At 33.8% G+C, this 13,579-nt stretch overlaps 1 protein-coding gene across 1 annotated transcript in view; it reads right to left on the bottom strand.

The window, feature by feature from the left end:
* Positions 1 to 13,579, bottom strand: part of LOC106137441 (D-beta-hydroxybutyrate dehydrogenase, mitochondrial) — a 133,535-nt gene that overhangs the window by 17,662 nt on the left and 102,294 nt on the right. The window contains exon 3 of the mRNA XM_060945526.1: positions 10,967 to 11,146. Coding sequence (XP_060801509.1) covers positions 10,967 to 11,146 — 180 coding nt within the window. The remainder of the gene's footprint in view (positions 1 to 10,966; positions 11,147 to 13,579) is intronic.

The raw sequence follows: 13,579 nt of genomic DNA, 5'->3' as shown, positions 1-13,579 counted from the left end.
ACTTTTTGTAGGTACAAATATTTTCATTTTCTTATATGCTAGATACAAGCGTAGTGTAGATATGAAGGGAAAATATTCTTGAAAACAGAAAATTTTATTTTTGGATAGGATTGATTTTTGTAGAACAATAACTATATTTTTTATTTGTGGATTAAGGTATTTACGACGATGTTTATTAGAAACAATCAAAGTTAGGGTATTTAAGATATATTGCGGCTAAGGGGATAGTTGTGTGCATTATATAATATTTTTATGTATCTCTCTATTTGAATCTCAGTTTCATCATCAAACCCTTCAGCTGAATTTGGCCTTTCAGTATTTTTGAACCTGTAGGCTCTGTCAACCCTGTAAGGGTTAAAGACGTGATTATATGTATGTATGTATCCTTTCTAACTCGCTTGCATCTCACATCCGTTTCTGTTCTGCTAATTAACTTGTTGCCTCACATATTCAATACGCGAATTTACTTATTTCTGTGTACTGTGAATACGATACTCGTATGCATTCATGTTATTACGGGTGGGTTTGTTCTACGTGATTGTAATGCTGAATAACCTCTTATAATAAATGTTTCCTATACAATCTAGTGTTGCTGGTTTTACCATAGTAATGAGTCGGCTTTTAGATAGAATATATGAAGTAAATATACAAACAAGGATGTTATGTTATCATGAAAAAGGGTATATTAAATATCTAATTTTGCTATATAAGTTCTCAATGGAATGCGAAATGTAATTGATGACCTATTTAGTAAAGATAATAAAAATGAAATAGAATTATGTTTTCTTTGAAACCAGAAAAGGACTTAGAAATAAAATGATGAAAATGAAATTTTATAGTTTTGTTCATGTTACAACTTATAATTATCTTTTGAAAATAATAAAGCTGTTAACGTTTACAGGTAAGTATCATATTATTGTCTACGTTTACAAAACTACTAGAAACTACGTAAGAAAGCATAATCGCACTGAGTGATGTGCAGCGTATTTAGTGCAATGTGAATCTTTTAAACAAAGTAGATTCCAATTGTTCACCTTAACCTACACTCTTAACTATGCAGAAAGGTAAAGATTTGGCATACACAAAACTATTCGAAATCAAGATTTTTCAAACTCGTAGTAATATGTAGCGAAGGTATACCAAGAAAACAGCGTCGTGTAAGTCAAAGGTAGTCTAACCGGATATTGGAGCAAACTCGTAAGTACATTTGCTTTGCATGTGCACGTAGATCACGAGAGTTGATACAAATCTTTACGAACATTTTAAAGTAAAAGTGAGATTCAAAATGTTAATACTTTGATCGAGACTATGTTTAATCTGAAGTTGTACTTTTTAAAGGTAAATATTGTTTAAATTAGCGACCCGCCCCGGCTTTGCACGGTTGCAACGCTGATACTAAATACACTACAGAAAATCTGTATTTATTTTATTTTCATAACAATTATTACATTACAGAATGTGTTTATATACAATGTTCAGCTTTTTATAGGCACGCTGCCGCCGCCCCGGTCGGTCAGTACGAGCAAGGGCTACTTCCCGCAATTTTAAATCTGTAATATCTTCGAAAATATTACTATTAAATCTTGTACTGTAAAGGACCATATATATCTATATTAAATCAACAATGTATTTAAACTATTTAAATGGATAAGGATTAATGCTGTATTGGTTAAAATAGCTTCAAACTTTGCCATTGTCGTAAAAAGTGAGTGAAAATGGCAAAAAATGTTATTGTGGAATATCCATGAGAGATAGACATATACCATCGCGGAGTTCTCTGTAGACCTTATCAATGTGTACAAATAATTACAAAGTACATTATTTTGATAAATCTCGTAGGGTTCAGCCTGCGTTTGCAATGTAAGCGGAAAAAAATATGATAATTAACGACATCACATTAGAAACCTCAGAAATAACAGTATTTCTCCACTATTTAATGGATGTTATTATGCATATAAACCTTCCTTTTGAGTCACTCTATGTATTGAAAAAAAACACATCAATATCCGGTGCGTAGTTTTAAAGATTAAAGCATTCAAAGGGACATAGGGACAGAGAAAGCGACTTTGTTTTATAAAAGGCTGGCAACCTGTCACTATTTGAATCTCAATTCTATCATTAAGCCAAACGGCTGAACGTTGCCTATCAGTCTTTTGAAGACTGTTGGCTCTATCTACTCCGGAAGGGATATAGAAGTGATTATATGTATGTACTGACAATGACATCTTATGAATATCTATTGGACACAAATACGGGTAACGCAACATGTATTCGCGGTTCTACAGAGCAACGTCTATGGATAAAACTGAAAAATTAAGATTTTTTTTTTTCTACGTATTTTTCCACGATATAAAGTAGGTATCCCATTTTATGCCTAGGATAATAAGGTATAATTATACCAAGTTTCATCGAAATCGAACCGTTAGTTTACACGTCGTGATGCCTGAACATACAAACAGACAGATAGAATTTTTTTTAATCATATATTTGGGTTTGGTTTCGATTCAGTAATACCCCCTGCTATTTATTTTTTCAATATTTTCAATGTACAAAATTGACCCTCCTACAGATTTATTATATAGGTAGATAGGTAGATGATTTGGAATGGTCTATCTCGCGTTTTGTTCAAAAACTCATTTAAACATTTAATAAACCTAACCTAACCACACAACATAAGATAATAATGTCTTACATAATCTAAAAGTACCTAATTTACAATATAATTTAATTAATAAAGGAACAAACCCTGGAAAAAATACTTCGACCAAGGATTATGTTTCTAGAAAGAGCTTTGGATTATTTGAGGTTAATATCATTATACTTCAGCTAGCAGGGACTATAATAATATCTAGTAAATGCTATGGGTATTCTTGAGCGATGGGAATGGAACATTTCTCGTGGTTTGCTAGTTTTAATCATGGTGCGTTCGTCCCACGCGTAGCAATACTTTCAAGTTGTCGCCGCCGCGTCTGTGTCAACAGACATGTTCTGAGCTCGCATGCTTAGTCACCGCGGCTTGTTTTGGCATTATCTGAACATTGTGGGTGTAACGGCGAGCTACGATGCCCACTCATAATAGATAACGCGTGGGTGGTAACTAACGACTTTCCGGGGATTTCTTTAATATGATGCTCGGATTTTATTCTCCCGTTCAAAACTTTTAATGGTGTCATATCATAACTGATGTTAATTACGCATAAATAAAAGTTATATGGAAATAGGTTATTAAGTTTCAAACTTAAGCGAATCTGAGTTCTTTCGTCTCTCAAATTTGTATTTTTGCTAAGGTTTAAATACCAGCTTTTAATTATATTCTGTTGTGAACTTAGACACTAACACTAGATGTTGCCCGCAACTCCATTTACGTGTTGTTGGAAATACGAAAGTTTAGGTTATTAAATTTACTCAAGTTCACCAAAATAAATTTAAAAGTAATTTGGCATTATATAGGATATACTTTGGATTGAAAAAAAATACTTAATATTCCGATACTCTCAGGGAAGGGGAGCCCCAGGGCGTATGCGGTTGACAGCACATATTTAATAATCCATACTAATATTATATAGAGAAAAAAGATTCGTGTTATTGTTTGTAATGAATAAAGTCAAAACTAATGGACTGAATTATCATCAGGTAGAATAACTTTAATTATTGACGCCTTTTCCATAATTCGGATGATTTAGCTGGTCTAAATGGTTCTTCATCAGGTGTCTCAGATCTTCGATTTTTATACGCCAACAGAAAATGCTCCTTAAGTTGAACAAACAACTACAACGTGTACAAACAAATATACAAACAGACAGACTTATTTTTTTCAAATTCATGCTTGTTTACTATTTCTTCGTCGTAATAAATAATTTTGGAATTATATGTATTGGTAATAATTGATTGATTGATTCGTAATCACTCTCTGTCACAATCCCTTAAAAGGTATGTTAGTAAAATTTAGTACTCTCTATGTGACCTTTTTAAGCTAAAACTTTCATAATTAAATTTTTAAATAAAACGTTCTAGTTCACGAAGATAGCACACATTTTCAGAACAGATACCTACTTTTACCTGTGATAATCCGCCAGTGGGCGTATAAAATGAACTTTATCGTTTTATTTAACCTAGAAATAGACAATACGGTTACTAAGACTACTAAATAACGACTTCTCTTCATGACCTTTGCAGGTATTTTCTATGAAGGTATACTTAAAAAAAAATCTATGGTAGGTATGATATAATGATAACTTGTCAATTGTCGATAATATCGTTACTCCTAATAATATTGAGAGCGGATACGAAAATTATAGGTAAAAATAAAATTAAAACGGGTAAAGCTACCTAACCAAACCAGCTCCTGAAAGTTAAATTATTGCACGTGGAAACAAGGACGCTTTCACAAAATATAGAAACCACCAAAATTGTTCTCCTTATGGCTATAGTTACATGAGGATTAGAGGATCCCGGGGTACAACCTCGAACATGGATCTTGGATTGGGTAAGTCAGGTTTTTACACGAAGCAACTCTCATCTGTCGTCACCCACCTTTGCAGGGAAACCTAAACCCGTATTGGATCACAGTCACACATCCGGCTACTTGAATGTGCAGTTTCCTCATGATGTCACCCCACCGTAAGAGCATCGGTAAGTATTCAAACCAATGCACATAATTTTGAAAAACTTTTTAAGTTAAACGGTTTTATGTTAAACATACATTGCAATGTTTAATATAAATGTACTAAAAACCAAAAAATAATAAAATAGATACAGTCGTGGGAATTATAAACATATGCATAGACTAGACTAAAATAAAACCGTGGGGCACGTCAATTGTCTACAATCGTTGATTAAAATGTTTGTTTTGTAATGTTACACTAAAATTAGGCAGTTGTTCAACCGACAACGATGGACGTGTGATAAGTAGGGCTAGAATGTGGAAACAAGTTAGCAAGCTCGATTAAGCGAGTTTTAGGGTTTCATAATGTTGAGCGAGTAGTACTTTTATCATAAGTTTTGTCGATTAAAGACAAACTACGAGCAGTGAAACGATTCCTCGCTAGCCAGCAAAATAGTAAGTAATTTGCGCACCGTCTGCGGGCCAACTGCCTAACGACGAATTAAACGATTCTTCTATCGCACATTAAGTCTATAATTTGTAGACAATTGACGTGCCCCACGGTTTTATTTTAGTCTAGTCTATGCATATGTTTATAATTCCCACGACTGTATCTATTTTATTATTTTTTGGTTTTTAGTACATTTATATTAAACATTGCAATGTATGTTTAACATAAAACCGTTTAACTTAAAAAGTTTTTTTACCTATTTTTATTTTCTAGTTTTTAGTTTTTATTTCGCATTCTGTTTAATTCACATTTTATCCCACTGCTTAGATTTTAATTTTGAATAGTAAATTGTATTCTACTTGTTGAGACCTTTCATTTGATACCCATGTTGATGGGATTGATAAAACCTAAGTTATCCGCCATTTTGTAGAGGCCGCCATCTTGGATTTCAATTTTTTATAGTATATTGTATTCTGCTTGTTGAGCCCTTTCATTTGATACCCATATTGATGGGATTAATGAAACCTAAATTATCCGCCATTTTGTAACGGCGGCCATCTTGAATTTATAATGATAATGAATAAACATAATTATATTGTCACCAAAATCCAAAGTGTATACAAAATTTCAGATTAATCGGTTGACAGGAAGAGGGTGAAATTTGAATTACTAAATTTGACCCAAGAATAAAACAAACGGGGTGAGCTAAATAAAACCGTTTAAAAAAAGTCCCTGGCACATGGTCGAGGTGGGATTTGAACCTGTGAGCATTACACATTTTAACGCATTGGTCGAGTCGGTAAGGTGTTCGTTCTTTGCCGACGTTCTTGAATTGTACTTACTAACACTTCGTATTCATAAAACATATTGGATTATCTATTTTGGTGCATAATACTTTTGAATAGGAAGAGAGTTTAGGGAAAGTAACTTCGCAAATAAAAATTCGTAAAGTCCTATTTGCCTCAAGTCCGCCTCTTTAAAACAAAACCGATAAAATTTTGGGAGCGAATAAAAACACATGATGTGATGACACATTTGTGTTCCATTTTATTTTGCAATGATGTGAAGTATGAAATACTATGAATATTCATGGTCTCTATAGGGCTTCAGATGCTGTTTTCGCGGCAAATTCCAATTTTATGAGCTCCTTCATATGTTAATGGGACCACATATTAATGGTAATGAAATATTCAAGAACACTTTGTAACATGTAGACTTCGTTATACCTATTTATTTGCTAAACAATTTGGCGCAATTGTTCTAGCTAAGTTTATATTCTAGTGACTTTGACTGTCGCTTTGCTTGTCAATTGTAAATACGTGTATTGTTTGTTTTTTATTTAAAAAAAAACTATAAATTGAAATGTTCAATTTTGCAATAATTTTACTATTATAGTAAAAGTTAAATTTTTTACACAAAATACAACAAGGAATGCGATGTATAGCTACATAACTAGCGGCTCGGCATGGATTTGCAGGCGAATAGAATTTTCTCTATCATATAAATATCGACTCGTCTAATGCAGTTATTAGTTTTTACGAATTTAAATACAATCAGATGATATTTTTTTTTTATAAATAGAAAATTGTTCCAATTTACCGCTGACATTAACGTGTGTGCTTTATGGGAATGCATAGACCTTTTTCATTCTCTTATTGCATTATTTTTTATATCAGTCCTTTTGGATTATCTTTAAACCAATATTGTGTAAAATCAGTTTGATGATTAGGTCATTATGTTGAAATGAGCGGTGGCGGGTCTCACTCGCGCACGCATTATCTTATTTATATATTTTTGCGCTGACGAAACTTAATTTAAAAGGGGCCATGTCGTACTGTCGTCCTTGACTTGTCTTCAGTTTCAGTCTGACTTCTGTTTTATGGAAAAGGTCTGAATTTATTTTTGAAGAAAATTACATGTATTCCATAAATTCATTCAGTATTTTACTTACTCCGGAAATACGTTTAGTAGCCGAAGAACCAATATTGATTTATACGTGAAGGTGATTTACATTTGCCGGTGGGACGGCCTGCATGGCCCGTATCGAGATCATACCCACTAACTGGCGGCCGATTCTGCAATTGCAATTAATAAGTAATTGAATTAATTTTTTGTGATATCATGAATGTTTAAATCACTTAATTCATAACTATAAATATAATAAAACAGTATTTGATCGATGTCTACTTTAAAGAAATTGTCAATAAATCAACATGGGAGATATATTATACTCAGAAGTATAACTGCCATTTTTAATTAAAATTATTATGTCTGTATGTATGCATGTGTGTTCATCACACGCTAAATATTGCTGTGATTGGAATGCGGTTTTCATAGATCTATTTGTCTTAAAATTTGGTGAACATAATATTCTTACTCTCTAAGGCTAAATACAAGGGTCAGCATTTTTATTGAGTTATTGGGGAATGAAGTCACAGGCAACAGCTACCAAAAATACAAATGTAGGCTTATTTTTTAGAAATTCACCAGTTTAGATAAGGCACCCGTTTTCGCTCGCCTCAAGGTCGTACAGAACTTGCGATGGCAGGGTAAATTCTATGTGTAATCGATTTGTGACATGGGCGTGTTGATGTAAAATCATTATTTTTAATACATCAATCATTCTTAATGACGAGGAAATGCACTCTTTTCCTCTCATCTTTTTATGTAAATACCTATAAAATTGCAAATGATAATGGTTAGTTGTAAGTTAAGGTACACTTAAGAATATGACCTGCATGATCTGTTCAAGAACATCAAGTATGCCACATTTCCATTTATTGAAAATCAACCGCTTATTTCAGAATTAACCTCCACGTTGTTCGTGACCGCCGGTCAATTTACTTGTTCGTATCGTGTGCAACTAAACTAGCATCAACCACTGCAACCTGACTGCTTCCAATTTCTGATTTAACCATCGTTGCGAAATTTGTGTTTACATGTTTTTCAGATACATACTCGTAGCATACTTAGTATTAGTGCCAAACTGAGTTTGTGTCTGACGCAGGTAGCGAAATTCAGTCATTTAAAATACACAGACTTAAATAAGTAGATTTCGATTATAATGCTAAATGTTTATTGTTTGTTCGCCGGTATAAGTAGAAATTGATGGAACCGATACATAACAGATTTCAGCTTGAATCATTTTCCTTGAACCGTAGCCATTATTTAGATAATTTTCACAGTCCAAAATTATTGCAAATGCAGAAGTTATATTTGCATAGGTATTTCCGGCTTAGACAGAGCCAATAGTGACAAGACTCGAAGGATTGACATTCGCATTCAAAGCGTTCAAATTGGTAGTTTCAAGTTTTACTTCGCCAGGTAAACTTCATTAGCATAATGCTCTCCTAAGAACACATTTAATACTACTAAAGAATGCTTTGCAGATAAGTGTGCTTCTTTAATAATGTTAATACCGTAGACGATCTTGATAAAAATATGAATTTTATGAAAATGAATTTTGTCGTCACATAGCATGCAATGTCACGAACAGTTTTTAAATTATTCGTCACGTGTCTCGGGGGTTTCATGTCATTCCTTGCTTGTGTACCATTCACAATAATTTGATGATTTCAGATATTTTAAAAATCTTAATAGAGTAAAAGTAACATAAGATTGTTTAAACATTAATCCTATACTGTTAAATAAGCAAAATTATTTACGCTCGCGTTCTCTAAAACGGCTCTAATGCGTTGAAATTTGAAATATACTACTCGTACGTCTACATTTTTATTATATTTTGTTTATACTATATTTCATTAATATATATTTCCGGCACTTTAATAAAAAAGAGACAACTCCATCTCTTTCTCATGGATGTGGTAAGGGAATAGGTACACACATTTAACACACGCAGTACTGGCTTCGAATCTGGAAGCGAAGAACATAGTGTGTTTTGAACTCTTCACATACAGTTGGGATTAGGCGATGGGCTAGCAACCTGTTACCATTTGACTCTCCGTTGCATCACAGCTGAACGTGACTTTTCAGTCTTTTTAATGCTGTAGGCTCTGTCTACTAAGAGATAAAGAGGTAATCTTATGTTTATGTTTTATGTTTTATGTTTATTGTTTTTCTGACATCCACCGAGGACAGCTCGGTCACCCAGGTATTTAATGATTTCAGCAGAAAACGTTTGTCTTTTTGAATGGTAAAAATAGTTGTTCCAAGCGCGAGCGTGAGTTGATCCAGTGGTTAAATATTTATATCAGCGCTTTGGGGATATTCAAAAGACTTTACGAAATTATGATCATCTTAGTTTTACGATTATCTGATCCAATTATCAAAAGAAGAAGTATATACTTTTCATGTGAACGTAAGATACGTTCACATGAAAAGTATTTCACAGTCACAATCAAGAATTAAATGAATAAAGTTTATTTAAAATGACTTCAAAACAAGCGGAAGACATAAAAGAACGGTCTGCTTGTTAGTTGTTTTATTAAGCTAGTCTTGCGAAACTTACATTCTTATTATTTCTATTTAGGTATTTTCATGTAATGGTTTTGGAAGAATTGTGGTGAAATTGGCAGAACTTTTGGCAAATGTTTGTTAATTTTGCATAGGTACTTTAATATTTCCTCTTACATCCGAAGTTAGCTAAATGTGAACGAGCTGTTAATAAACCTTATAATGTTAGTCCCGATTGCGCCTTTCCCTAGGGGTGAGTTCAGACCATCCTAGGGTCTAATAAGGTAAGTAAGTTAATAAGACAGGTGATAATTTTACACGAATTGGTTCTTGTTTGATCTCCGCTACGTTGCGAGGAAACTTATAAGCAGTTTCCAGATTCAGTTGCCTAAATTTTTAGGTTACTTTTACTATATGAGCACTGATAAGCATTAAACAATATATGTAATCTTGTACATAAGGTTGATGTTAGAATTTAAGTGAAGTTCTGAAAAAGATTTTAAATTTCTCTAGAAGATTTCCAATGTAATATTCAATTGTATAATTGCAGGTTATAGTTCATTTACGGTTAATTTTAGTCCTTATTTGTATCTTTGTTACATATACATATATACTTACCCATGTTTAACAGATATTTTCAATATGTTCGTTGGGAATAATATGCTGGTCTAAAACAATGATCAATTTTACGTAAACCGAAATCAGGTGAGTCCTCTTAGAATGATACTCATATATTTTTTTTATAGATTGTAATTTGACGATGTCGAGGGTTTCTAACAAACATGATTTCTTATACTAAATGAGATGTCTGTAAGCGTAATAAGCTATGACTTTTATGATGTATATTAAGATTGAATGTGAATATATATATAAGAAAAGTGTGGGCGTACAGAGCCAGACACGGAGTTGTTAAATATTACCTCCGTCTAGAAGAAAAACTAAATATAATTTCTAGGGTTAACGCGCCAATCTAGGTTTTGACACGTTCTAGACGGGATAACAGCCTGAAGTCGTGTGAGCCAAAAGTTTAAAGTCCCAGTGTTAATGAACTTCCAACGCTCATAACATACATATGACATGATTAACTTTAATGTCTCGCTATGGAGATTGGAAATGGTTGTTAATTTGTATAAAGTTCACTATAAGTCTCTATATCAGTTATATAAAACATGAATGGGGTTGTTATTTTATTACTCCAGGCTCCAAGAGCTTAGCCTTACCTAAGCCATTCGGTGATAAAAAATAAGTTTTGACGCACAGTTTTACAATTATACGTTATTAAACGTCTAGGTAGTTTTATTTCAAACATTGAATGCCTATCTACAAATCGCGGTCGCCTAGAGTGAGCCAGTGATGAAGATGGCAAACCAGAAGAACAGCGTGAATGCGAGCATCTGGTTGAGTGGACAGCCCTACGGCGAACGCGTGGAACAACACTAGCGCGTACTAGTCGATGACGTCACGTTTTTTTTCCTCTGTTGTTGGCGGTCCCAGCTTACCTGAAGATTGTGGTAGAACCAAAGCGAGCCAGTGACGGAGATGGCAAACCAGAGAAATAGCGTGAAGACGGATATTTGGCTGAGATGTAACGCGTTCAGCACCGTGGACAGCACCACGGCCAACGCGTGGCACAACACTATCGGCAGCGCGCAGCGGTCGATGATGTCCCATGGTACTTCCTGCAACACAACCAGAAATAATTAACCAAAATTTTGCATTGTGTGAATGTGGAGAAAGACAGGATCCTTTCAAGGTAGATAGTGCCGCAGGTCTAAGGTAGTACTATATATAAAATAGATATACTGACTGATTGAATGGTTACGAAATGCGTAAATCGCCGGTTCTTTAGATTTGAAAGGCCTGTAAGTTCTTTTTGTGGTCTACGTGTGCACTTAGAGACGAATGGTCATGAGTTTTGGTCATGACGGTATACGCGGGTGGAGCCGCGGCGAATTAAGAATAGTAAACTAATAGGTACAAAAATATATTTGGTAACATGACTACGTGCAGTGATTGCATCCTTTAAGACGAATTTTGCATTTTTGTTTTGCATGATTTGGGAAAATAGCATCAGTATATTAAGCGACCAGAGTTAATTTAATAGCCTGGGTAACCTGAAAGTTGTATCCTACTATTGCGGGCAAAGGCCTATTCCTCCAATTTTAATCACTCCATATGTTTCCCATATATGTCGTAAAAAGCGACTAATGGATAATAATAGGCTTATAAACTTGGGATTCCCCTTGTAGGCGATGGGCTGGCAATCTGTTACTATTTAAATCTCACTTGCAACTACAAGCCATACAGCTGAACGTGGCCTTTCAGTATTTTCAAGACTGTTGTTTCTGTCTACCCCGCAAGTGATACACGATACAAGTTGTGGAGATGATCTTGTTATCTTCTTTGTAGGTAAAATTTCTACAAAAAATTCTACAGAAATAGAACTATTTGACATGGCATTCATAATAAAAGTATAAACTTGTAGAAATATAGACATCGTGATATTAAAAGAAAGATCTCAAATTTAATCTTATATTCCAGAACATTCTTTGAACTGTGGATACGAGTAGGTATAATGCGACTTTTGTTTGTTTGATTATAAGATATTTGTATTTATTTATAAAACGTTATGAACTGAGTATTTTTACTGGTTGGTGTAATAGTATTATCATCCAAATCCGTGTATCATACATACGTATTTTTGACGTTGACTTTCGAAATATATACAGACAAACGTCCGCATTTACAATATGAGTAAAGAAGTATGGTTCAAAAATAATTTTTCAAAAAATTTACACCATTTTTCAGTCTATGAAGATTTTATACACATTTATTAGATCCATGATTTAAATGTTAGCATAATAAAAAAAACGCTGAAATCACTTTTTAAACCTCAAACAAGCTTTGCACTGTTCGCAGTTTTATTTTTCCTCAATTCCAAAAGTGGAAATCGGCCAACCATAAACAATTATTGAGGTGTAAACCAATGACGTGGGCGATCTAACGAGTGTTTTTGTGATAACAAACTCCAACATATCCTGCCAGCATTTGGTAAGCGATGTTGACCTTTGGCAATCGGATACATCGATTAAATAAAATCAGTATAACCACGAAATCAGATTTTACTGGCTTTTAATTGAAGTGATTGTGAAGCTCGGTGATTTTGCTGTAAATTTATACATACATACATATGGTCACGTCTATATCCCTTGCGGGGTAGACAGAGCCAACAGTCTTGAAAATACTGAATGGCCACGTTCACCTATTAAGCTTAATGATAGAATTGAGATTCAAACAGGTTGCTAACCCATCGTCTAAAAAAGAATCCCAAGTTTGTAAGCCTATCCCTTAGTGGCCTTTCACGACATTCATGGGAAAGAGATGGAGTGGTCCTATTCTTTTTTGTAAATTTATAGTTACACTTTATAGACTACATAATTGTGCTAGGTCCCGTTCTATCGCTGTTCCGTTTCACGTCATAATAAAAAGCGGAGTCATGTCTCTAATAAAAAAAAATGAAATAGTTACCCCTTATTCATTAAGCTTATGATAGAAAAGGAAACAAAATATAAGATAATTGGTAATCTAAGATATTGAGATAGTGTAATAATAGAAATCGCAATATTGTTTTTATTTAGTTACTAGCTGTGCCCGCGACTTCGTTCGCGTGGAATAGTGACTATGAGCAGCGTTTTTTTTAAATATATACTTATTTTTATTTTGGATCATAATCACAGTCATTTTGGGTAGCTAAAAAACCTACTTTAATGGCGCGGCGCGGTTCTCGGCGCGCTTTATATACCTACCCGCGCGCGCAGTCGTCGTATGCAACCGACAAACGTCCATCCTAAGCTGAACCGCGATTCCTAAACCGATAATTTTTATTTAACTTCTCTATAAAGATATTTATTATAAATAAAAATTATTATAAAGTTTCAGTAAATTCTACTAACAGAGAAAAAAAGTAGTTATTCGTAATAGAATTAACTCTTACTAATAATATAAACGCGAAACTTTGTATAGACGCATATTTGTTAGTCTTTCTCGCAAAAACTACTGAACAGATATGGATGAAATTTGGCAAACAGTTAGTTTAGGCTTGGAAATAACAA

Source organism: Amyelois transitella, chromosome 8 (genome assembly GCF_032362555.1).
Source record: "Amyelois transitella isolate CPQ chromosome 8, ilAmyTran1.1, whole genome shotgun sequence".
In the NCBI taxonomy this organism is placed as follows: Eukaryota; Metazoa; Arthropoda; class Insecta; order Lepidoptera; family Pyralidae; genus Amyelois; species Amyelois transitella.
Note: the sequence above shows the minus strand (reverse complement) of the source record. Positions and strands in the feature narration are given on the sequence as shown.